We start from the raw sequence: 26,239 nt of genomic DNA, 5'->3' as shown, positions 1-26,239 counted from the left end.
AGCAGCTGGGCCGGGGGGCCCTGATGAGCAGCTGACCCAGTCCCTGAAGGGCGCCCACCCGCTCTCCTGTCCCAGAACACACGGCGCTGTGTGTGCCACGCCGGCTATGTGGGCGACGGACTGCAGTGTCTGGAGGAACCTGAGCCGCCCGTGGACCGCTGCCTGGACCAGCCACCACCCTGTCACGTGGATGCTGTGTGCATGGACCTGCACTTCCAGGGTGTGCTCCCCTGCCTCTGCCCGCACCCCTGCTTTACCTTGGTGTCGGCCCGCTGACCATGCATCCCTCCCTCCTGCAGAGAAACGGGCTGGTGTCTTCCACTTCCAGGCCCCCAGTGGCCCTTACGGCCTGAATTTCTCAGAGGCTGAGGCGGCCTGTGGGGCCCAGGGAGCGGTCCTTGCTTCTCTTCCTCAGCTCTCTGCTGCCCAGCAGGTGCGTGGGGCCCAGGAGTCTGGGGCCAAGCCTGTGGGGGCCCCTTGAGTTGGGTCTTGGGTCTCAGCATCTGCTTATGCCCTTACAGCTGGGCCTCCACCTCTGCCTCGTGGGCTGGCTGGCCAATGGCTCGGCCGCCCACCCTGTCGTTTTCCCGGCGGCAGACTGTGGTGATGGTCAGGTGGGCGTGGTCAGCCTGGGTGCCCGGGAGAACCGGTCAGAGCGCTGGGACGCCTACTGCTACCGCATGCAAGGTACAGCCACCCACACGCCCCATTCGCTGCTCTGCCTCTTCCCATCGACCCACTGACTCACTGCCGTTCCTGCAGACGTGGCCTGCCAATGCCGCAGTGGCTTCGTGGGTGATGGGACCAGCACGTGCAATGGGAAGCTGCTTGATGTACTGGCCACCACTGCCAACTTCTCCACCTTCTATGGGGTGTGCAAGGGCCCAGCCTAAGGGCCAGGGCTGTGGTGCAGCTGGGATCCCTGTGGAGGGAGCCCACCCACAACCCTGTGTGTGTCCCCACCATCCCAGATGCTACTGGGCTATGCCAATGCCACCCCGAGGGGTCTTGACTTCCTGGATTTCCTGGATGACGAGCTCACCTACAAGACGCTCTTTGTTCCTGTCAATGAGGGCTTTGTGGACAACATGGCAAGTAGCAGGGGGTGTGCGGAGAGCGGGGCCTGACTCTGCTCCCTCTGGCTGGCCCAGGCCAACAGGCCCTGCTTTGCCCACAGACACTGAGCGGCCCAGACCTGGAGCTGCACGCCTCCAATACCACCTTCCTGAGCACCAACGCCAGCCAGGGTACCTTGCTTCCTGCCCACTCGGGCCTCAGCCTTGTCATCAGTGACATGGGCCCTGCTAACCGTTCTCAGGCCCCTGTGGTGAGTCTGGTGGCCGCCCCTCCCCTGCTGGCCCCAGCCCTCACCCACTGGGCCTGACTCTGGTCTCCCTACAGGTCCCAGGGGCAGTTGTGGTTAGCCGTGTCATCGTGTGGGACATCATGGCCTTCAATGGCATCATCCACACTCTGGCCAGCCCCCTCCTGGCACCCCCACAGCCCGTGAGTTGGCCAGGGGCAGGCAGAGCGGCGAGGGGTGAGGGGACTGCTCGGGCCGGGTCTCTGATGCTCTCCTCGTTGGCAGCGGGCAGCGGTAGCCCCGGAGGCCCCACCTGTGGCAGCAGGCGTGGGGGCTGTGGTCGCTGCCGGAGCGCTCCTCGGCCTCGCGGCTGGCGTCCTCTACTTTCGGGCCCGAAGCAGGTCCACAGGCTTTGGCTTCTCAGCCTTCCAGGTAGGGTGGGCTGGGGGTGGAGGCGGTCCGGGCCCGACGAGCTTGCGTGAGGCCTCTCACGACTCCCCTCCCTTCCCAGGCGGAAGATGCCGCTGATGACTTCTCCCCGTGGCAGGAAGGGACGAGCCCAACCCTGGTCTCTGTCCCCAACCCGGTCTTTGGTAGCCACGATGCCTTTTGTGAGCCCTTCGATGTGCGTGTGGGGACTGGGGGGTTGGGTAAAGGGACCCAGGGCCTGGTCTCGGCCCAGCCGCTAACACACAGCACCCCCTCAGGACTCGCTCCTGGAGGAGGATGTCCCCGACACCCAGAGGATCCTCGAGCTCAAGTGAAGCAGCCGGTGCTGAAGCAGAGGCACGAGCAGGGGGGAGACGGCTTTTATTGCCCAGAGTGGGCGGGACAGGAGGGGCTGGGCCCGGTCCACACAATAAAGGTACCCTCAGCGGATGTGGGCCATGTCGCCGAGGAAGGGTGTCTTCATGCATCCTGTGCAGAGCTGGTCCATCCAGAGCGGCGCCTCGTGCTGCAGGGGCGTGCGGCGGGGGTAGAAGGTGAAGTCCACGCGGTAGTTGAGCAGGCAGCTGAGGGAGGCCATGTAGAGGTCGGAGAAGCGCACCAGGCGCCGCGAGAAGTAGGTGGGGTTGTGGAAGGTGCGGAAGATGCTCCCAAACTGTGCGTTGAACAGGGCCTTGGTGATGCACCTGGGGAGGGAGACACGGGCACTCGAGCGGGGGTCCTGAGGGGGCCGGGTCAGGACCCCAGCTCCACCGCTCACCTCAGCTCCTGCCGCTCCTTCACCCAGGCGGCCAGCACCTGCCGAGACTCGGCATCCTGGTAGGTCTGCGGGAGACGAGGGGTGTGCTGGGTGTGCGTGGCCGGGCGGCTGCCCCCACCCCGCCCCACGGACATCTGGCCGCCCCGCACCTGCATCCGCTCCAGCAGCCCGGTGAGCGCCTGCTGCCACGTCAGCGAGTGCATGTACTGCTCCGTGTTGATGATGCGGATCTCGCGCTCCAGCTCGGGGATGATGGCGCCTGTGCGCCAGCCGTGCCGCAGCATGAGATCCTGGGGGGCGGGGCAGGGCTCAGTGCTGGCCAGGGGCTCCCCTCCCCTCCACAACCCAGCCCCGCTGCCCTCACCGCCAGGTCACTGTAGAGGTGGTCTCCAAAGTAGAGCACGCGGGGGCCACGCCATTCTGTCAGACGCAGGAAGTCAAACAGGTTTCCCTGGGGAGAGATGGTGGGGACACGGCTAAGCCCAGTGTGCTGAGGGGGCGCCCCCGGGACTATTCTCCGCCAGTCTTCCCAAACCCCCAGTCCCCAGGGGCAGCGCGGCCCCTCGAGCCGGATGCTGGGCTGCCCTTTCCCACGGCCCTGCTGTCCCCTCTGGGCTCTGGCCCTCAGCACCACTCCCTCACACTCAGGACGGGGCTCTGCGGGCTGCAGGAACGTCTCCTGGAGGCCTGGCCTGGTGCCCCAGGCCTCCCCTCCCTGTGCCCTCACACCCACCCACACTAGGGATCGGATCCACTCTTGTGGGAAACAAACTGCAGCAGTGACCCCAGGGCCCTGAGGCAAGCAGGCCACCCCAGCCCGAGCCCAGGGTGACCTGGCAGACCAAGGACAGCGCGCACTGTGAGGCTGCCTGCTGCTCCTGCGCCAAAACTGGAGGAGAAAATGAAAACAGCCAGGCTGAAACACAGCAGAGGAAGCTGGCAGGGGAGCAGAAACTGGGGCGGGAGGGGGGCAGGGGGAGGAGAGCAGGATGCACAGCAGCCTCCACCCAGAAGTGAGAAGAATATATACCCAGCAAAAAGGAGTCACGAGAGCAGTCTGTGCCGGCGAGAGGCCTGCGCGAGTGAAAGCCACGGGGGAGACAGGTAGCTGTGAAGGACTTAATCGTGGAAGTAAGCTCACAGCAGAGAGGGTGAGGAGCAGGGGACCGGGTGGAGCACTGAGTATGTGCCAAGGGAAAGAATCTTGTGGCACAAGTGCCAAGTCAGGCAGGAAGGAGCCTGAGGTTCCAGCCACAGGAGACAGGGAGAGAGCAAAGGTGGATGAGAAGCGCGTACACGGTGAAATTTCAGAACGTCAAGCGTGAAGAAAAGTTTCTAAAACCTGCCAAAGAAGAAAAACCAATGTTCCCCGCAAAGAGGCGTCCTCCCCCTCAGCCTCAGCCAGGATGCCAAGACGACACAGTGTCGCCCTCACAGCCGAGGGCAAGAGCTTGTGACCAAGGGAGCCAGACGGTTGGGGGCCAGCAGGGGGGCAGGGGTGAAGGGCTGGGGGTACAGCCTGCAGGCCAGGCCTCGGTAACGGGCAGCCTCAGGCTGCTCCCTGCAGCTGTGCCACCGGCCCAACCGCTGGCGTCCTCCCTGCCCCCAGCTTCTAGAACCCCCATCTCCAAGAAGCCCAGCTTAGCCAGGATTTCCGCATTCCATCCAGAGCCAAATGCCTTAATCACTTCCTGTTCACAGCCACCTGATACCTCCCTGCCAAGCACAAGGCCCCTTCTCATCTTCCCAGCCAGCCAGGAAAAGGGGTCTCCTCGGAGGCCTGTGAGCTTCCCCCCACAGCCCAGCTCAGGGGCCCCAAACAGGCTTGTCTGGCTGCAGCAGAGGGCTCGGCCCCAAGTGAAAACAGTACCATTTATTGGACACTTAGGAAATGCCCAAACAATCTAAGAGCTTTACACCACTGCTCAAATAGGGTATTATACCTCTTTTACAGATGAAGAAAGCACAGCACAGAACAGCCAAGCAAGTGGGCCAGGCCCTCAACACTGCCCAGGCCTCGTGTGAGGGGACAGAGCCACAGTAGATGTGTGGTGGCTGGTCAGGGCCCAAGAGGTCGTGCGGCTGCCCCACCATAGCCTGGGGCTTGGCTAGGCCCTGGGGTCCCCACCAGGTGCAACTCTCACCTGCCGATAGATTTTGCCCTTTTCCAGGCGGGTGATACGGTCCCAATGCAGTGAGCCCTTTTCATCAAGTTTTCTGAAAGGCCTAGGGTGGGTTGAAAGGCTTAGGCTGAGGTTAAAGGGCCTGATTTCCAGTCTGTGGTAGGACCACAGGCTGGACACCTTCCACTCGCAAAGGCCCATCTGCTCACCTGCCCGTCGGCAAGGGGGTGCCCCCACCCCAGGCACACAGGGTGGCAAGCAGAGGCCAGTCCCCGCTCCCTGGGCCCATCGCCCCTGCCAGGCCCATACTTGCGCCGGTCAGTGAAGAAGCTGGGCTTGTCCGCCTGGACGATGACCACGTCGAAGAGTTGGCGCCAGTCGGGACCCACCATGTGCCGCATCCCCTGGTCCCTGGGCAGAAGTGGGGCAGAGTGGAACAGGTGGCAGGTGTCTGAGGGGGGCTCCAGGCCTCCCCTCCAGGCCCTGGCCCCACTCCCTCCTCCCACAGGTGTGTGTGTGTGGGGGGGGGCCTCACACAAAGCTGAAAGGACTGTTGGTGATGAGGAACAGCTGTTTCCCATGCGCCACCAGGCGGCTCAGGACGGCGAATGTCTCATCCCCTCGAAGGATGTACTTCTCTAACGGGGGGAGATGGGAGCTTGTGAGGGCCAGCCCTGCATCCTGCCCAGGCAGGCCGCAGCAGGGCAACCGTCCTCCCTTACCCATGTCCCGCTCGATCCACTGGTACATAAGGCCCTTCACGTGCACGTCTCGAATGGCATCCTGGGGGCAGCGGAGGGACAGTGAGGCTACAGTGGAGCCCAGGGGGACCTGCCCTGCTGTGGCTGGACTTCACCTTCCCTGCCACCCTGGGAGGCAGGCCGAGAGCCCTCACCGTCACATCCTTGTAGAGGTGTGTTTGGTCAAACTCCAGGCCATGGCCCAAGAAGTGGTCCACCACGCAGGAGAGCAGTGCCATTTCTGGCAGCGAGAAGATGTCCATGAACTGCTTGATGGAGGGACCCTGGGGAGGGACCACGGATTCAGCAACCTCTCCAGCCCCACCACCCCCAGCTCTGGAGGCCCAAGAGCTCTGAATCTTCCTTGGCACACTGGTGGAGGGGCACAGCCTATAGGTCAGGGCGAGCCCACCAGGGTGTGGGCACTGCCTTCCAGGGAGCCAGCACCCACAGTGAGATCATGGAGCTGGCTGTCCTGGGCAGCAGCGGATGGAGCAAGTACCTTGCCATAGAAGCCACTCATCTGGTACAGGGGGATGTGCTGGGTGCCCCCATAGAGGTCGATCACCTCTTCGTCTGGCACAGGCTGGAGGCCCCTGGGTGGAGCACAGAGATCCCCAGTCCGCAGTGGTCCTAATCCCGGGCCACGGTGTAGGGTGGGGGGACAGTGGGGTGAGACAGGACAGGGTGGACCTGGAGCAGCAGGCTGGCGTGGGGGTCAGCACTGACCTGTAGGCGGTCCCCAGCTGCACGTAATGGAAGGCGTCAATCTTCATCAGGAGACTCTGGGAGCACCACGGGAGCAAGACGGGCAACGAGAAAGGAGTCTGCCGCCGGCTCTGAGCCAGCCTTTTCTAGCCGCCACGCTGACGCCCCCCTTGCATGGTACCAAGGCCACCATACGCACGCCAAGAGGAAGGCACAGCGTTGAGGCCACGGGAGCAGAAGGATGAGCGGCAACCCCCCACCCCCACAGGAGATGGGGGGCTAAGGAAGCGGTTCCGATATACATCCCGTAGGGAGGGGCCCGGGAGTCAGTGGTCCGGCCACTCACCTTCTGAATATCATAGTGGAGGCCACGGATGGCAAAGCTGGGGTTGTAGTCGTACTTCCGAATCCCCTCTGGGTACTGTCAGGGGAAAGCAGGCCCGGCCTGAGCGGGCAGTCCGGAAGACCTGCGGCTGGGCGGCTGCCCCAGGGGATCCACTCAGCCACCTGCCCAGGGGAGCCCCACGATCCGGCCTGGGGTTATGCCACGCTGGGCCCCGCCGGCCTCCAGGCCCTGGGTCCCCTGCCTGTCTGGCCTCACCTTGTAGTGCTCGACCAGGATGTCACGGGCGGCATTGAAGATCTCTGGGTGCAGTGTGTCCGCGTACTGGGCCAGGGTGTAGTCGTAGTCGAAGCCGTAGACCTCGACATCGCGCAAACTGATCTCGTTGTTGGCATAGATGGCCGCTGGGTTCAAGAGACTGCAGACCTCAGGGGGCAGGAGGTCTAGAGGATGGAGGTGCAAGTATGATGAGGATGATCACGAAACACCCTAAGACGGGTACTCTTAGCTCAACACAGCAGAAGGTGAAACGGAGGCTCAGAGAAACGTCACTCGCCCGGGGTCACGTGGTTGGGGTGAGGACCCTATGGGTCCTGGATTATCCCATCGCCTGCAGCCCACCCATCGCTCTGAGCCATGCCTCCTACAGACTCTCATAAGCCCCTTGGGACGCGTGGCTATGCTCTGACCCCTTCCACCTTGCCTGAAGCTGGGGTTGGGACTTCGGAACATTATTTGGGTGAGGGGTACTGGGTAGCTCCGCTGCTGCTCAGGCCTCGGCTGAGGCCCCTCTCGTTGGATTTCAGCTGCCCACCAGTCCACGTGATGACATCCACTGCCTCTGAAACTGAGCAGGACCCTGTGGGGCTCCTGGGCACAGAAGCCTTCACGCCCCCTGTCTCTTGTTTATAGGGAACAGCCTCCAGCCTCCATGACCTTCCCTCCGTTCCAAAGGGCAGAGTCGAACAGCTGCTCGTCGGGGAAGGGGAAGAGAAAGGATGCAGAGACAAGGGAGGAGCAGCCAAGAAACCAGAGGCAAGATTTGAGGAACCAGAGAAGCTCATCAAGATTAGATCACCTGAGACAAGATTAAAGGCAGTGAAGGCCCTGCACACAGCCTCATCTTATCAGCAATCCCACCCTTGAACCAATGCTATAAAATTCCTCACCAGTTCCTCCCGGGTTGGGAGATAGTTTTTTGGGGCAGGAGCCTGCTGTGTCCCCCTTTGCCTGGCAATGGAATAAAGCTATTCTCTTCTACGTCACCCAAAACTCTGTCTCTGAGATTTGATTTGGCACCAGTGCACAGAGGCCAATTACAGCATAAAATCTGTTGTCTACTTAAAAATAGTTAAAATGCTAAATTTATGTTATATGCATTCTACCACAACTTTAAAAATTAAAGTTCCCTTGTAAATAAAAAGTGTCTAACATAGGGCTGACTCAGGGATGGTCCTGGCAAGCGGGGGTCCTGGCTTGACTGGACACTCCAAGGTGTTCTCCACGCCAGCCTCCTTCAAGAGTGGAGGCCTGGATAATTCCTTTAGAGGCCAGATCACCTGGGACACTTGCCCGGAAAGGCTGAGCCCCAGTCAACCACCAGCCTGCAGCGGAGGAGGGATCGTCCTAGCAGCTGCCAAGGCCATCTTTGCCTTGAGGATGTTCCTCTCTTCCTCCTGTCTGGATCACCGTAGACTTCCTACTCCAAGGAATTATTTTGGGGAAGCAGAAAAGTATCATTTGGGACATTGCAACACCTTGGCCAGCGTTTGGGCAAGTCCCCCAGCGTATACTCCAAGGCCCTCTTGACCCTGTCTGTTTGGGGGAACCTTGGTTCCCATTTGGGGGATTCTCCGTTCCAGGAAATCCCATTTGGAAGGTGCACCGCTTGGGCAGAGGTCACGGGCTAAGTGGGACCTGGAAGCCCGTCTGGTTTTGGTTTCTGGTTGGTTTTCAGTTTCTTTGGTTTGAGCCTTACTGTTGTTGGCAAGGATTTTGGTTTGTTCCTGGTCCACATTCTTTCAATCAAATACAGGACATGCTTCTCCTTCGAGTCCATCTGATAGTCCCCTGGGGAAAACTCTGGCAGACTGGTCAACCTATAGCTATCAACCTATGACTAAAACGAGTGATATTCTATCGTAATTCTGTTCGGTCAATGCACATTCTTAAAAATGAGGAGAGGCGGCACCCGTATGGAAGCCTAAATTATTACACGATGCTTCAGCTAGAATTGTTTTGTCACAGGAACGGAAAGGCTGAGAATTCTCTCCGCTGCATCTGGGCTAGCCACTCTGGGCTCTCTGAGAGCCAACTCTGGATTTGTTCTCTTTCAAGAACTGAGCCGTTCTGTTTGGAAATATCTGTCTGGGAGTGGAAGCAGAATTTTTAAACTACACCTCCTCTGATTTTCTGCCTGTGTGGTCAAAGCTTATCTGTCATTTCTGCTTTTGTGTGTATTGTTTTGATGTGAGCCACTTTGAATTCTCTGTCTGGAGTGGAAATGGAGTCTCTGAGCTACACCGTGTCTGATCTTTTGTTTTTTGTTTGTGGGACCACGTTTGTTGTTTGTATGCACATGTGTCAGTACTTGCATTAAGTGGCTGAGACGTCTTTGGTGAACAACAGGATTCACGTGTGACAACACCAGGGTACCCTTCCCTGTTGTGTCAGGCTTTGCCTGTGACGGAATGTTGGTTAGGACTTTCCCTTTTGGACTAGCCTTGTTATGAGTGACCAGAGTTCTGTTCCATCTCTGTATATATACCCTGCTGGGATAATTTTACAAAACTGGGAGATCTTTAGCTATGCTCCCTTGGAAACGGGTTGGGGGAAGAAGGCCTTATCAAACTCAAGTGGAAAAACTGTGAGATCTCTTGTTCTGTCTTTACATAGAAGTTAACTTTAAATGAACTCTAACTGACTTAAAAGTAAGCACCTACAAGTTAAATCTAAATGTCTAGAAAATTTGCCAATATAAATTTTATGACCACGCAATCTGGGAAATATTCAGTACTGATTTGATATCTGTTATTGAAGGCAGCTTAAGCTTGTTGGTTTAATTAATATAGACATGTCTTTAGAGTCATCAATGTTAAGTAAAGCAAATGAGATAAGAGCTTTTGGGTAAACTCTTCAGGAATAATTATTTTAGGAATGTCAACTTAAGAATAATCTCTCCAGATACTTTGTAACTTAAAATTTTAGAGTTGTGTTAAATTAAGTTAAATAATGGAAGTTTATTGGATAGGTAGGTCACTTCCAAGTAAAATAAGATACTGAAACATTAATTACTGAATATTGGCTTCCCTTTGCAGAAAGACTAAAGGTATTTAGGAAACTAAAGGTATTTGGTGCCACCCTGTGATTATCTATAAGAAAGCATGTCTTTAGAAATTATTGGTACTTATGTTTATGAATCTACAGAGTGCTGAAGACAATTCATGGTTGCTTAAGGAAAGTAGGATGCATGTTTTGAACAAAAGAAGGTATGAGGAATGGCACTGCATTTTCTTAAGAAAGAAAAAAAAGTGACTTTTGCTCTAGAGCTGGTTGCTTTTGAATGGAAAAGGGGCAAAATAATATGGATAAAGAAAGTTGTAGAAGGTCTGTGGCAAAGGAAAAGGAAATTTAGCTGTGTAAATGGATTTTGTTGGGAGTGGGTTGGGACAAGACTGGATTTGGTTTCTCCCTCCAAAGCTTCTTGAAATACTGCTTTTGATAACAGCTTGTGAGTTTCTTTGCTTTTAAGTGATCTGTGTTCACCTTTAAAATCTTTTCACTTTGGTTAAGTAAATAAGCATTGTTTGTCAGTTTCTAAAAGTTCTTTTCACCTCCAGCTAACTTTGGGATGCTTCAGAGGGCCCCTGAGGCATCTCAGAGAGAACTATTCAACTAAGATTATTTGGTACATTCAATTAAATGTAATCAGTTGTAGTTCTGGTTATTGTAACCAAGTTTCTTTAAAGACTACATTGTAATCAGATGTTTAACAGTACCCTTTAAGTTCTTCTGTCATTTACAGACAGTTCTTGTTGTACTCTGATGCTTTTGCAAAAGTGCTCTATCTTCAAGAAGATTTATGTGAAGGACCTTTTGACAAATACCGGTCTCTTAATAAATTTCATATCTTGCCACTGAGCTGGGTCTACTGCTTAAAGCACATGTACAATGCTTGTGTGACAACTGGGTATAAATGATCAATTGTATGGCTTATAAAGTGTTTCCTCTGAGCTTGTTCACAATACCTGATCAGCTTTCCCCCAAGGTGGATTAACTAGGCAAATATAAAGGAGGCCTAACATGGAGGGACATGATCTACATCCAGTTCAAAGAGCTGAATCACCCCGGCACTGAGGGACAGATATTTTGATCATCAATGCTTTTTATTGAAAGATTTGCAATCAAAGGGGAAAATGATGAAAAAAACCTGCATGTATTGAGGTGTGGGGAGGTCACTGGCTTAACTTTTACATGGTTTAACTTTTAAAAGCAGCCTGTTTTGTGGCCTTTCAGGCATGCATTGTATATTTGCTTTGACACTGAGGAGGGGAATGCATTTGAAAGTCAAAATGGAGTAACTATGGTAAAAGTAGGTAACCATTGTGGATATAATTTCAGACACATTCCTATACTGTTGCAAACTTGAATGTTCTGAGCTACCTCAGATTTGGGATGCTGCAAGGATTTAAAAGTCCCCCCACCCTCTTCAACAAGATTTTGGCTAAAGATTTACAAGGATTACACATGGATCAAAGCTGAGTAGAGGCCTTCCCAGCCAGAATGGAAAAAGTATCAGAAGTGACAAAAACCCTTCTTAAGGATATTATTCCTGGGTTTGGCCTTCCCTCTATTCAGAGTGACCACGGATCTGCTTCTGGCGCAGAAATAACACAAACAGTAAATAAAGCTTTACGTATAAAATGGAAACTTAACTCAGCATGGAGACCCCAATCTACGAGAAAGCTGAGAGGATGAATTACACCCCGAAGAAAACTCTCACCAAGCTTGCCAGGAAACTCATCTACAATGGAAGAAGGGCTTACCAGCTGCTCTCCTCTGTATATGGGTGGCCCCTAGAAGTGAGCTAGGATTGAGCCCTTATGAAGTTATATATGGGAGGCCATTCTTGGCTCCTGGGAGTAAAGAGAGAGAAATAGTTCGTGGTGCTGGGAATGTTGGACAGCTGCATGTAAATCAATGAAGTTAGAACACAGCATCACACCATGCACAAAAATAAACTCAAAATGGCTTAAAGACTGAAACATAAGACATGATGCCATAAAACTCCTAGAAGAGAGCATAGGCAGAACATTCTGTGACATAGATCATACCAATGTTTTCTTAGGTCAGTCTTTCAAGGCAATAGAAATAAAAACAAAAATAAACAAATGGGACCTAATCAAATGCACAGACCTCTGCACAGCAAAGGAAACCATTAAGAAAATGAAAAGATAGGTGACTTCCCTGGTGGCCCAGTGGTTAAGACTCCATGCTCCCAATGCAGGGGGCCCAGGTTTGATCCCTGGTCAGTGAAGTGGATCCCACATGCACGCTGCAACTAAGGAGCCCGCCTGCTGTAACTGACACCCAGTGCAGGGGGGCGAAGTCAAGATGGCAGCATGGGAGGATGTGGAATTCGCGTCTAGGGCACCTGCCTGACACTGAGGGGGACCTCGACATCCAAGGAAATGGGAGGAACCCCTAAATGACCAGGTAGGGCGTGGTGGGGAGTAAGGGGAGAGAAAGTGGAGACTGGACAAGAATGGTGTCCCTGAGGGGTAGCTGGGAGAGGGGAGGGGTTCTCACATCTGGAGGGACCCCCGGGGGGCTTGGAAGATAAGGGGGAAGCACACCTAGCGCTTCTCTGACCCAACCGGGCCCAGGAAGCCTGCTGGGCTCCTGGGCCGGGTCCTCTGCCCTCTAAGCCGTGTGGGCCCTAGGGGTGCAGGAGGGAGGAGGGAGGGGGGAAGAGGAGGAGAAGCAGACAGGTGTGGGGACCTTCTGGGACTGAAGGACCAGGGGAGGCACTGAGAGCATTTCCCCTGCCCACTCAGGTCCTGGAAAGCATGCTGGGCTCCCAGGCCTGGTCCTTTGTTCTCTAAGCCCTGCACTGGGCCTCGTGGGGTCCAGGGACGTAGGAGGGAGGGAGGAGGGGAGAAAAGGAGGAGAGGCAGACTGGGATACCCTCTGGAATTGAGGAATCAGGGGAAGCGCCACAGGCATTTCCCTTGCCCAGTGTGTCCGGGGAAGCCTGTTGAGCTTCTGGGTCTGGTCCTCTAGGGGCATGGGGGGCGGGGGCAGGAGAAGAGAGGCTACTGGGGAGGGACCCTCTGGGACTGGAGAATTGGGGGGAACGCGCCTAGTATTTCCCCCACCTACTTCGGTCCAGGGAGCCTGCTGGTGTCCCCAGACCTGGTCCTCTGCCCCAAAGATCCAAGGCACTTCTGGGCTCCTCCTGCCTCACTGAGCCTAAGCCCCACCCCCCACCCCCCAAGGGCCTTTTCCAGCCCTGTGGATCCTAACCATAGGCCTTGCCTACTGCCTAAACCCCACCCTGCTGAAGCCCCCACCGGCCCCAGCCAAGGCCTTTTCTGTCCCCAGGCCCCCCTTCTATTTTTTGCTATTGTGGTTCTGTTTTACCTTCTGGTTGTTTCATCTATTTTTTAAAAAAATTTTTCTAACATATCTGTTCATTTTCTAATCTTACTGTATTTTTTTTTTTTTTTTTTACTATTTGTTATTGTTCAGCTCCTTTTTCCCTTTTCTTGCCCCCCTTTTTTTTGGCCACCCTGCACGGCTTGCAGGATCTTGGTTCAAAACCTGGGGGTCAGGCCTGAGCTCCTGCAGTGGGAGCTCTGAGTCTGAACCACTGGACCAGTAGAAAACCTTAGACCCCAAGGAATATTCATTGGAGTGAGGTCTCCTGGAGGTCCTCACTTCGGCACCAAGACCCAGCTCTAGGACTCCCCTGGTGGTGCAGTGGTTAAGAATCTGCCTGCCAGTGCAGGGGACATGGGTTTGAGCCCTGGTCCAGGAAGATCCTACATGCTGCAGAGCAACTAAGCCTGTGCGCCACAACTACTGAAGCCCATGTGCCTAGAGCCCCTGCTCTGCAACAAGAGAAACCACTGCAATAAGCCCATGCACTGCAATGAACAGTAGCCCCCGTTCATCACAACTAGAGAAAGCCCGTGAGCAGTAAGGAAGACCCAATGCAGCCAAACATAAGTAAATTTATTAAAAAAAAAAAAAAAAGACCCAGTTCTACCCAACAGCCTACAAACTCCAGTGCTTGAAGCCTCAGGCCAAACAACCAGTAAGACAGGAACACAATCCCACTCATCAAAAAAAAAAAAGGGGAAAAAAAAAAGACAACAAAAAAATATGTCACAGATGAAGGAACAAGATAAAAACCTACAAGACTAAATAAATGAAGAGGAAATAGGCAATCAACCTGAAAAAGAACTCAGAGTAATCATAGAAAAGATAATCCAGAATCTCAAAAATAGAATGGAGGCATGGATGGAGAAAATACAAGAAATGTTTAACAAAGATCTAGAAGAACTAAAGAACAGAGATGAACAATAGTAGGAATCGATAGAATAACTGAGGCAGAAGAATGAATACGTGAGATGGAAGACAGAATGGTGGAAATAACTGCAGAGGAGCAGAATAAAGGAAAAGGAATGAAAAGAATTGAAGATAATCTCAGAGACCTCTGGGACAACACCAAATACACCAACATTCGAATTACAGGGGTCCCAGAAGAAGAAGAGAAAAAGAAAAGGTCTGAGAAAATATTCAAAGAGATTATAGTGGAAAACTTCCCTAACATGGGAAAGGAAATAGTAACCCAAGTCCACAAAGCACAGAGAGTCCCATACAGGATAAACCCTAGGAGGAATACACCAAGACACATATTAATCAAACTAACAAAAATTAAATTCAACGAAGAAATATTAAGAGCAGCAAGGGAAAAGCAAAAAATAACATACAAAGGGGACTTCCCTGGTGGTGCAGTGGTTAAGAATCCTCTTGCCAATGTGGGGGACACAGGTTCGATCCCTGGGCTGGGAAGATCCCACATGCCACAGAGCAACTAAGCCCATGTGCCACAACTACCGAGCCTGTGCTCTAGAGCCCATGAGCCACACTACTGAGCCTGCATGCCACAACTACGGAAGCTCGCGTGCCTAGAGCCTGTGCTCTGCAACCAGAGAAACCACTGCAATGAGAAGCCCATGCACCACAACAAAGAGTAGTCCCTGCTTGCCACAACCAGAGAAAAAGCAAATGTGTAGCAACAAAGACTCAACACAGCCAAAACCAAAATAAAACAAACAAAAATACACACACACACACACAGAGGAATCCCCATAAGGGTATCAGTTGATTTTTTTCAGTAGAAACTCTGCAAGCCAAAAGGGAATGGCAGGATATACTTAAAGTGATGAAAGAGAAAAATCTACAACCAAGATTACTATACCCAACAAGGATCTTATTCAGATTTGACAGAGAAATCAAAAGCTTTACAAACAAGCAAAAGCTAAAAGAATTCAGCACTACCAAATCAGCTTTACAAAAAATGCTAAAGGAACTTCTCTAGGTGGGAAACACAAGAGAAGAAAAAGACCCACAAAAACAAACCCAAAACAATTAAGAAAATGGTAACAGGAGCATACATACCGATAATAACCTTGAATGTAATGAATGGATACAAAAACAAGAACCATATGTATGCTGTCTACAAGAGACTCACTTCAGACCTAGGGACACACATACTGAAAGTGAGGGGATGGAAAAAGATATTCCATGCAAATGGGCATCAAAAGAAAGCTGGAGTAGCAATACTCATATCAGATAAAATAGACTTTAAAATAAAGGCTATTACAAGAAATAAGGAAGGACACTACATAATGATCAAGGGATCAATCGAAGAAGATATAACAATTATAAATATTTATGCACCCAACATAGGAGCACATCAATACATAAGACAAATGCTAACAGCCATAAAAATGTAAATCGACAGCAACACAATAATAGTAGGGGACTTTAACACCTCACTTACATCAATGGACAGATCATCCAAACAGAAAATAAAGAATCACATATTTTAAATGACACAATACGCCAGACAGATTTGATATTTATAGGACATTCCACCTGAAAGTGGCAGCATACATAGAACATTCTCCAGTATAGATCACATCTTGGGTCACAAATCAAGCCTCATAAAATTTATGAAAATTGAAATGGTATGAAGCATCTTCTCTGACCACAACAGTATGAAATTAGAAATCAATTTAAAAAAGCTGTAAAAAAAAAAAAAAACCTGTAAAAAACACAAATACGTGGAGGCTAAACTGCACTACTAAATAATAAAGAGATCACTGAAGAAATCAAAGAAATAAAAAAATACATAAAAAACAAATGACAATGAAAACATGACAACCCAAAACCTATGCAATGCAGCAAAAGCAGTTCTAAGAGGGAAGTTTATAGCAATTCAATCTTACCTCAAGAAACAAGAAAAATCTCAAATAAACAATCTAACTTTACATCTAAAGAAACTAGAGAAAGAAGAACAAAGAAAACCCAAAGTCAGCAGAAGGAAAGAAATCATAAAAATCAAAGCAGAAATAAATGAAAAGAGACAAAGAAAACAATAGCAAAGATCAATAAAACTAAAAGTTGGTTCTTTGAGAAGATAAACAAAATTGATAAACCTTTAGCCAGACTCATCAAGAAAAAAAGGGAGAGGACGCAAATCAATAAAATTAGAAATGAAAAAGGAGAAATCACAACTGACACCACAGAAACACAAAGGATTATAAGAGACAACCACAAACAACTATATGCCAATAAAATGTACAAACTCTTGGAAAGATACAATTTTCCAACACTGAACCAGGAAGAATTAGAAGATATAAACAGACCTATCACAAATAATGAAATTGAAACTGTAATTAAAAACCTTCCAACAAAAAAAAGTCTAGGACCAGATGGCTTCACAGGTGAATTCTATCAAACATTTAGAGGAACTAACATCTATCCTTCTCAAACTCTTCCAAAAAACTGCAGAGGGAGGAGAACTCACAAATTCTTTCTACGAGACCAACATCACCCTGATACCAAAACCAGACAAAGATACTACAAAAAAAGAAAATTACCAATATCACTGATGAACATAGATGCAAAAATCCTCAGCAAAATACTAGCAAAAAGAATCCAACACATTAAAAGGATCATACACCAAGATCAAGTGGGATTTATCCCAGGGATGCAAGGATTCTTCAATATATGCAAATCAATCAATGTGATACACCTCTATCAACAAATTAAAGAATAAAAACCATATGATAAACAGATGATTGAACTTGGTGTACCCCCCAAAAAATAATTAAAAAACAAAACAAAACAAACAAACAAAACAAACAAAAACCATATGATCATCTCAATAGATGCAGAAAAAACTTTTGACAAAATTCACCACCAATGGGCATAGAGGAAACCTACCTCAACATAATAAAGGCAATATATGACAAACCCACAGCCAACATCATTCTCAATGGTGAAAAACTGAAAGCATGTCCACTAAGATCAGGAACTAAACAAGGATGTCCACTCTTGCCACTCATATTCAATACAGTTTTGAAAGTCCTAGCCAGAGCAATCAGAGAAGAAAAAGAAGTAAAACTGTCACTGTTTGCAGATGACATGATACTATACATAGAAAATCCTAAAGATGCCACCAGAAAACTACTAGAACTAATCAATGAATTTGGTAAGGTTGCAGGATACAAAATTAATGCACATAAATCTCTTGCATTCCTACACACTAACAACGAAAGACCAGAAAGAGAAATTAAGGAAACAATCCCATTTACTACTACAACACAAAAACCTAGGAATAAACCTATCTAAGGAGGCAAAAGACTTGTACTCAGAAAACTATAAAACACTGATGAAAGAAATCAAAGATGACAGAAACAGATGGAGAAATATACCATGTTCTTGGATTGGAACAATCAATATTGTGAAAAAGACTATGCTACCCAAAGCAATCTACAGATTCAGCGCAATCCCTATCAAATTACCAATAGCATTCTTCACAGAATTAGAACAAAAAAGTTTACAATTTGTATGGAAACACAAAAGGCCTCGAATAGCCAAAGCAATCTTGAGAAAGAAAAATGGAGCTGGAGGAATCAGGCCCCCCCCACCCCCCCAGCTTCAAACTATACTACAAAGGTACAGTAATCAAGACAGTATGGTTCTGGCACAAAAACAGAAATATAGGTCAATGACATAGGATTGAAAGCCCAGCAATAAACCCCTGCACATATGGTTAACTAATGTATGACAAAGGAGGCAACAACATACAATGGAGAAAAGATAGCCTCTTCAATAAGTGGTGCTGGGAAAATTGGACAGCTACATGTGAAAGAATGAAATTAGAACACTTCCTAACAGCATACACAAAAATAAGCTCAAAATGGATTAAAGACCTAAATGTTAAGGCCAGACACTATAAAACTCTTACAGGAAAATACAGGCAGAACACTCTATGACATAAACCACAGCAAGTTCCTTTTTGACCCACCTCCCATAGTAATGGAAATAAAACCAAAAATAAACAAATGGGACCTAATGAAACTTAAAAGCTTTTGCAGAACAAAGGAAACTATAAACAAGACAGAAAGACAACCTTCAGAATGGGAGAAAAATATTTGCAAACGAAGCAACTGACAAAGGATTAATCTCCAAAATATACAAGCAGCTCCTGTAGCTCAATATCAAAAAAGAAAAAAACAACCTAATCCAAAAATGGGTGGAAGACTTAAACAGACATTTCTCCAAAGAAGATATACAGATTGCCAACAAACACATGAAAAGATGCTCAACATCACTAATCATTAGAGAAATGCAAGTCAAAGCCACAATGAGGTATCACCTCACACTGGTCAGAATGGCCATCATCAAAAAATCTAGAAACAATAAATGCTGGAGAGGGTGTGGAGAAAAAGGGAACCCTCCTGCACTGTTGGCGGGAATGTAAATTGTCACAGCCACTGTGGAGAACAGTATGGAGGTTCCTTAAAAAAGAACTCCCATATGACCCAGCAATCCCACTCCTGGGCATATACCCTGAGAAAACCATAATCCGAAAAGAAACACGTACCACAATGTTCACTGCAGCACTATTTACAATAGCCAGGACATGGAAGCAACCTAAAAGTCCAATGACAGATGAATGGATAAAGAAGATGTGGCATATATATATAAAATGGAATATTACTCAGCCATAAAAAAGAACAAAAGTGAGTTATTTGTAGTGAGGTGGATGGACCTAGAGTCTGTCATACAGAATGAAGTAAGAAAGAGAAAAACAGATACCATATGCTAAAGCATGCATATGGAATCTAGAAAAATGGTACTGATGAACCCAGTGGCAGGGTAGGAACAGAGACACAGGTGTAGAGAATGGACTTGAGGACATGGGGGGAAAGGGAGGCTGAGACAAAGTGAGAGAGTAGCATTGACATATATACACTACCAAATGTTAAAATAGATAGCTAGTGGGAAGGTGCTACAGAGCACAAGGAGATCAGTTTGGTGCTTTGCGATGACCTAGAGGGGTGGGATAGGGATAGTGGGAGGGAGGCTCAAGAGGAAGGGGATATAGGGATATATGTGTACATATAGCTGATTCACTTTGTTGTACAACAGAAACTAATACAACACTGTAAAGCAATCATACTCCAATAAAGATGAAAACAAACAAAAAAAGTGAAAAAACCTACAGAATGGGAGGAAATATTTGCAAATGATGCGACAGACAAGCTTAATCTCCAAAATATACAAACAGCTCATACAACTCAACAACAAAAAAACAACCCAGGGAATTCCCTGAAGGTCCAGTGGTTAGGACTCTTCGCTGTCACTGCTGAGGGCATGGGTTCAATCCATGGTTGGGAAACTAAGATCTCGCTAGCTGCACAGTGTGGCCCAAAAAACCAAAAGCAAAACCAAAAAACAAACAAAAACAACCAAAAAACCCCTCAGAAAACAAAAACCACATAAACAACAAAAAAACAAACCAAGAGAAAAATGGGCAGAAGACCATAATACACATCTCTCCAAAGAAAACATATAGATGGCCAGTAGGCACATGAAAAGATGTTCAACTGTTTATTAGAGAAATGCATATCAAAACTACAGTGAGATACCACCTCACACTGGTCAGAATGGCCATCATTAAAAACTCTACAAATAACAAATGCTGGAGAGGGTGTGGAGAAAAGGGAATTCCACTGTTGGTGGGAATGCAAGCTGGTGCAGTCACTATGGAAAAGTGTGGACGTTCCTCTGAAAACTAAAAATAGAACTACCATAAGCTCCAGCAATCCCATTCCTGGGCATGTACACAGACAAAAGTATAATTCAAAAAGATGCATGCACCCCTATGTTCAGAGCAGCACTATTCACAACAGCCAAGACATGGAAACAACCTAAAGGTACATCAACAGATGAGTGGATAAAGCTGTGGTACATATATACAATGGACTACTACTCAGCCATGAAAAAGAACGAAATAATGCCATTTGCAGCAACATGGATGCAACTAGAGATTATCATACTAAGTGAACTAAGTCAGAAAGAGAAAGACAAATACCATATGATATCACTTATATGTGGAATCTAAAATAGTGCACAAATGAACCTATCTACAAAACAGAAGCAGACTCAGAGACATAGAGAACAGACTTTTGGTTGCCAAGGAGGCTGCCGGGAGGGAGAGGGATGCACTGGGAGTTTGGGGTTAGCATATGCAAGTATTACATTTGGAATGGATAAACCCAGACTTCCCTGGCGGTCCAGTGGCTAAGACTTTACCTTTCAATGAAGGGGGTACGGGTTGGATCCCTGGTCGGGGAGCTAAGATGCCACATGCCTTGTGGCCACAAACACCAAAACATAAGACAGAAGCAATATTGTAACAAATTCAATAAAGACAAAAAAAAAAGATCCACATCAAAAAAAAAATCTAAAGAAAAAATAGAATGGATAAACAATAAGGTCCTACTGTAGAGCACAGGGAATTATATCCAATCACCTGGGATAAACCATAATGGAAAAGAATATTAAGAAAGAATGTATATATGTATATAACTGAGTCACTTTGCTGTACAGCATAAATTAGCATAACAGTGTAAATCAACTATACTTCAATTAAACAAGTAAATAACTTTTAAAAAAGAAACATTTCTAACACAGGAGGTATAAATTAAACAGTTTGTAACAGGTTGGTCTCACAGGTCTCCCCCTTGCCTGGAAGCTCCCTTGCATCCCTCCAAAGCAGGAGACGGGGTGCTGCTGAAAGTGTGGAAAGAACAAGGACCTGAGCAGCAGCTTGAAGAGAAGTAGAAGGGACCCTATGACATTCTTCTTACCACTCATGCCTCTCTAAAACTGGATGGAGTAAAACCATGGGTACATCACACTAGAGTAAGATGATCACCAGAGACTGAACAGCCAAGCCTGCCTACAGCCAGCGAACAGACTCCTGAGAAGTGGACATCTCACCCTTTAGGAAGCCTTAAGTATTTGTTCCAAAACGTGGAATAAAAGTTTTGTTTTCTTATCCTTTCTCATACCTTTTACCTTTCCCCACAAAATTATAGATTCATATGCTGATTCTTTCAATAATTCTAACTGCTGGATATGTGGTGAGCTTCCTGTTTCTGCGTCTTCAGGACTGTCTTAGTGGGTTTTCGCCCTTACAGGGAATGGTTCGGAAACAACTGGCTACAAGTCTCTTTGAAGTGCCAGCTGCAGACTGGATTTCCGCCTTATTCTCCTGAATTTCTAAGGAAATGAGATTTATTGTGTCTACTAAAGTTCCAGTTGTCACTCATCTTACCTCTAACTTGGGTCTGTTGCACCAAAATGGCGGACTAAAGGATTGAGGTCTTAATCGTACAAGACTTGGATTCAGGACTTGAAATTCAAATAATTCTAATATTTCTAATTCAGTATCCATTCTCCCAAATTTAGGCAGGACTACACCCCATTTCAAAAGGAAGTAGCCAGAGTGGCTGTCGGCCTGTTCCCTGAAAGATTTGGGGAAAGATAAAACCGAAGCAGGGATTAAAACCGAGTCTCCCTAAAACGAGTTCCTCTGCGGAGTTTATGATTAACATCTCTATTCAAAACGATTACTCCTGGGACTTTCCTGGTGGCGAAGTGGTTAAGAATCCACCTGCCAATGCAGGGGACATGGGTTCAATCCCAGGTGTGGGAAGATCCCACATGCCTTGGAGCAACTAAGCCTGTGCGCCACAACTACTGAGCCTGCACTCTCAAGCCTGCAAGACACAACTACCAAGCCCACGTGCCTAGAGCCTGTGCTTCGCAACCAGAAGCCACCGCAATGAGAAGCCCATGCACCACAACAAAGAGTAGCTCCCTCTCACTGCAACTAGAGAAAGCCCGTGTGCAGCAATGAAGACCCAATGCAGCCAAAAAATAATTAAAACCCCCCCGATTATTCTTTATCTTGTCCAACATCTGTTCTCAAGATTGAGGAGTGTCAAAGAAAAGGGGGGAGTGACCCTGTGGGGCTCCTGGGCACAGAAGCCTTTATGCCCCCTGTCTCTTGTTTATAGGGAACAGCCTCCAGCCTCCATGACCTTCTTTGGGCAGATTCGAACAGTTGCTAGTTGAGGAAGGGAAAGGATGCAGACAAGGGAGGAGCAGCCAAGAAACCACCTGAGGCAAGATCTGAGGAAAGATTAGGAGATCACAGGGCTTCCTAGGTGCCGCAGAGGTTAAGAATCCGCCTGCCAATGCAGGGTACACGGGTTTGATCCCTGCTCCAGGAAGATCCCACATGCCGCGGAGCAACTAAGCCCATGCACCACAACTATTGAGCCTGCGCTTTAGAGCCCGTGAGCCACAACTATTGAGCCCATGTGCTGCAACTACTGAAGCCCACGCGCCTAGAGCCCGTGCTCCGCAATGAGGAGCCCATGCACCACAAAGAAGAGTAGCCCCCACTCACTGCAACTAAAAGAAAGCCCACGCACAGCAAAAAAGACCCAACACAGCCAATAAAATAAATTAATTAAAAAAAAAAGATTAGGAGATCACCTGAGACAAGATTAAAGGTGTGAAGACCCTGCACACACCCTAATCTTATCAGCAACCCAATTCTTGAACCACTGCTGTAAAACTCCTCACCAATTCCTCCCTGGCTGGGAGACAGTTTTTCCAGAAGCCTGCTGAATCCCCCTCTGTCTGGCAAAGCAATAAAGCTATTCTCTTCTACTTCACCCAAAACTCTGAGATCCGATTCAGCACCGGTGCACAGAGGCCGAGTTTTCAGCATTACCTCTAGCCAGGGAACATTGCTAATTACAACAAGCAGGACGTGTGATGGGTTCTGGGCCATCACCCAGGCTGCTCCCCTCTGAGGATACAGGCACAGTCACCCCAATCCCTTGGCTGCTCCTGAGGGCCTGAGGAGTTCCGGACTTATCTGCCTTTGTTTCCCCATCTATGTAGTGGGGGAGGTGGATGGGGAAGAGGCATGGACTTTGAGGTCAGAGAGAGCAGTCCAAGCCCTCCCTCCCATGTCTGTGACCTCAGGAAAATTATCTCACCTAACCTTTGGGGCCTCAGTTTCCTTGTCTCTAAAGGGGGAATTAAAATTGTACCAACCTACAAAATTAATAAGGTCATACAGAATGTGCTCTGGTCCAGCATTCAGCTGGACCTGTGGCAAATGTAGGATTAAACGGGAAATGCGCCTCTGGAGCCCACATCTCCCTGTCCCCAATTTCCCTCAAGGAAACAGGAGTTGCAGGGAATCGGAGGGAAGCAGGCAGGACTAGGTACACACACAGGGCACTGCCTTGCAGGGGCTCCAGATGGCCCCATTCCTGAGACCTCTAGCCTATGGCTGAGGCTCAAATAGCTCAAGCCTCCAGAGAATTAATTTCTGTCTCTGACACAACCAGTTGTAATCTTGAAGCAGAAGTCCTTGGACATGCAGCAGACATTTGCCTTCGAGGCCCCTTTGGAACACAGGTTCCACCCCATCCCCTTTCCTTTGGAGCCAAGTACAGAGTGTGGGTGGGGGAACAGGTGTGGCTTGTTTATCTGGAGGCCCTTAGGCCTGGCAGAGCAGCTGCTTCAGATTCCTGGGTGCAGATGGAACACTCCTCACCTGGGCACACATGAGACACAACCTCGCATCAGCTCTCCAGGAAGCTGCTTCTGAGATGTCCCTTCCCACGGTCCCGAGTTCCTAGATGCCAACTGTGACTCTCAGTACAAAGTCCAGTAGTTCCCCAGGAGGGCAGGGGTCTGGTTGGCAGTGCAACTCCTTGTTGGCACTGATTTCTGGCCAAATCCAGGCTTTCGCCTCTGATCTTGAGGATGTTCCCATGGATGCACAATCCTCCCAGGAACAAAGCAGGATGGGGAAGCAGCGCACAGGCCAGGCCTCCTGACCCAGCTTCTTCCACATGGCTGTGGTGGTGCACAGGGCCAGGTGAGGAGATATGCCCCCACCTGCACCAGCCTCCCACGTTCAGTGGTCTCACTGTCCAGCCCCCAGCTTCCAGGCCAAATCCTCCCCACGGCAGCCATGAGACGCATTTGTGGGGGCCATCCTCCCAGCTTCTACTGGGTGCCTTAGAGGCTTATCTTGCTTCGTCTCCACTCCAATCCCACGAGGTGGTCACACTTATTCCTCCACCACGCAGAGGAAGAAACCAGTGTGGAGGGAGCTAAAGTCACTTGCTCCAAACCATTTAGCAGTAGGCCACAGAGTTGAGATTTGAATTCAGATCACCCCACCTGCCTCAATCACTTTGCCTCTCGGCCTAGCCTTCCAGTGCCACCACACTGAGGCTGGGGGCGGGGGGAGGGTGCTGGCCTGGGGCCTGGCTCTCTGGCAAGGTTTTGCACACAGGCATCAGCATGCCTCAGTGTCCAGAATCTCCCCCAAGAAAACCCAGCCAGAAGGGGACAGTTAGGACCCAGGGGTGCAAGGCTGGTCCACTGTGGCACTCACCATGGCATCTTGGAAATGACCTTGCCCTTATCACATCAAGAGGAGCTTGGGGGTCTCTGTGAAGATCTGAAGATCCAGGTGGGCCCTGAGTGATAAAGCCCACTAGACCTCCCTATGTCTTTCCCCACACCTGCAATGCAGGCTTCTCAAGCTGCTCTACAGAGGGTCTTCTCAAGGGCTAGAGCAAAGACATCTCCGTAAACAGCACCCCATGTGCCCTGTCCACTGGGTGGGGGGGAAGGCGGGAACGGTCCTGATAGAGGCACAAGGGCTTCCAAACCACCATTCCTCTGGGCTTATTCTGCCTTCAGCTTCTCAAGAGGTGAGTCTTGTCCACTCACTACTCCCAGGCCTCTACACAGCTGGAACAGAAGCCCTTGTTCAGTCAGCTGGAATCTCCCAGACAGGACCACTTTGTTTTATCAGACAATGAAAGCCACGTCACTCTCGGAGGGGCTCCTCCTGAAGCTCCCCGTCCCTTCTTGGCCTGACTCTTTCCGAGTCACCACCACAACCCTGTGACAGAGGACCCAGGATTGTGTTTTCCCACATAAGACACCCAGGGTCCAAGAGGGGGAGGCTTGCTGGGCGCCACCCAGCTGGTCAGCGATAGGGCCAAGACCCAATCACATCTGTCTGCGGCCGAGGCTGGGCCCCAGAGACCAGGACAAATAGCCAGCCCTCTCAGCCCTCTGGCCTCACCAGGGCGCCCTGGGGCCTCATCTGCCCGTTTCGCAGAGGACGAGAGGATAGAGCAGTAAGTGCCCTGGCCAAGGAAGCAGCAACCCTTCTGGATTTCAGGGGACTGGGGCGACTTGGTGTCTTTTCTCCACACAACGCCTTCCCCTCCTCGGCTGAGAGCGCCAGATTCCAAAGCGAAATCTAAGAGTCGTCCGAAGACTCTAGTTGGCATCTTCTGAGTCGGGAGTCTCAAGGAACCCGCTCCGGCCTGCGCTGCCGGCTGGCTGGCTTTGTCCTCAGCACTCCCGCCCCAACTAAGGGCCCCGGAGAGAACAAGGGGCGGGGGGCGTTTCCGCTTCGGCCTTCCACAGGCGGGACCCTGAGCAAAGACAGCGCGGCCCCGCCTTCCGGCGGCCGCTCCAGGAACCCCGAGCTCCTGCAGCCCGAGCGCAGGAACACACCTCGCACCCGCCCGCCTCCGGGCGTCCCCCGGAGCCCCCAGGACCACCCGCCTGAGGCCCTCCCGAAGGGCCGCCCGGACCTGGGGCCCCGGGTCACCGGCGCGCCTCACCACGGCGCTTGCCCCCAGGAGCGCCGCCCGGGACGACTCGGGAGTGGTGCCCTGGAGCTCGGTCCGTCTGTCCGTCGCCCGGGCTCGCGCGTGCCGCCGAGAGGTGTGCACCCCCAGCGCTCCTCCCGCTCGGGCTCACCTACCGTGCACCAGTCTCCGCATGTCCTGGTAGCGAGCCCACAGGTGTGCGCTGGGCTCGGCGCCGCCGGCGGGCGACGGGGCGGGCGCGGAGCGCGGGGCGCCCGGGCAGTGGGCGCCGGGACCCGGGGGGCCGCAACCAGGGCAGGAGGGCGAGGACGAGGCGGCTCGCGGCCCGCCCTGGTCTCGGCGCGGCAGCCAGCGCCGAGCGGCCGCCCGCAGCCCCACACCCGCCATGCCCGCTGCGCGCCGCCCGCGCTGCCCTCGGCCCTCCAGCCAGTCCGCGGCCCTCCGACTGCCCGCCAGCCACGGTGGCCGCGTGCTCCTCACTACGGCC

General features: G+C 50.4%; 2 protein-coding genes across 7 annotated transcripts in view; one reads left to right on the top strand and one right to left on the bottom strand.

The window, feature by feature from the left end:
• STAB1 (stabilin 1) overlaps window positions 1–2,141 on the top strand; it is a 27,538-nt gene extending 25,397 nt beyond the window's left edge. Inside the window, exons 61-70 of one of the 6 annotated variants that reach the window (XM_057705745.1) lie at window positions 76–220; window positions 300–433; window positions 522–687; window positions 763–872; window positions 972–1,091; window positions 1,178–1,327; window positions 1,402–1,506; window positions 1,589–1,735; window positions 1,815–1,928; window positions 2,011–2,141. In XM_057705745.1, the coding sequence (XP_057561728.1) occupies window positions 76–220; window positions 300–433; window positions 522–687; window positions 763–872; window positions 972–1,091; window positions 1,178–1,327; window positions 1,402–1,506; window positions 1,589–1,735; window positions 1,815–1,928; window positions 2,011–2,067 (1,248 nt within the window). In that variant the 3' untranslated portion in view covers window positions 2,068–2,141. Of the gene's footprint in view, window positions 1–49; window positions 221–299; window positions 434–521; window positions 688–762; window positions 873–971; window positions 1,092–1,177; window positions 1,328–1,401; window positions 1,507–1,588; window positions 1,736–1,814; window positions 1,929–2,010 lie in introns of those variants that run through there. The other 5 variants (XM_057705746.1, XR_009048782.1, XR_009048784.1 and 2 more) reach the window with 5 other exon arrangements.
• NT5DC2 (5'-nucleotidase domain containing 2) lies at window positions 2,097–26,239 on the bottom strand. Its single transcript, XM_057705748.1, has 14 exons — window positions 25,908–26,239; window positions 6,683–6,867; window positions 6,428–6,502; window positions 6,103–6,158; window positions 5,876–5,969; window positions 5,529–5,657; window positions 5,356–5,416; window positions 5,169–5,271; window positions 4,943–5,044; window positions 4,655–4,736; window positions 2,875–2,961; window positions 2,660–2,800; window positions 2,511–2,575; window positions 2,097–2,436 (listed from the first exon to the last, which is right to left on the bottom strand). Exons 1-14 carry the CDS (start codon window positions 26,137–26,139, stop codon window positions 2,175–2,177), a joined length of 1,674 nt encoding a protein of 557 aa, XP_057561731.1. The 5' UTR covers window positions 26,140–26,239; the 3' UTR covers window positions 2,097–2,174.

The sequence above is a fragment of the Hippopotamus amphibius genome, chromosome 13, assembly GCF_030028045.1.
Source record: "Hippopotamus amphibius kiboko isolate mHipAmp2 chromosome 13, mHipAmp2.hap2, whole genome shotgun sequence".
NCBI lineage: Eukaryota > Metazoa > Chordata > Mammalia > Artiodactyla > Hippopotamidae > Hippopotamus > Hippopotamus amphibius.
Note: the sequence above shows the minus strand (reverse complement) of the source record. Positions and strands in the feature narration are given on the sequence as shown.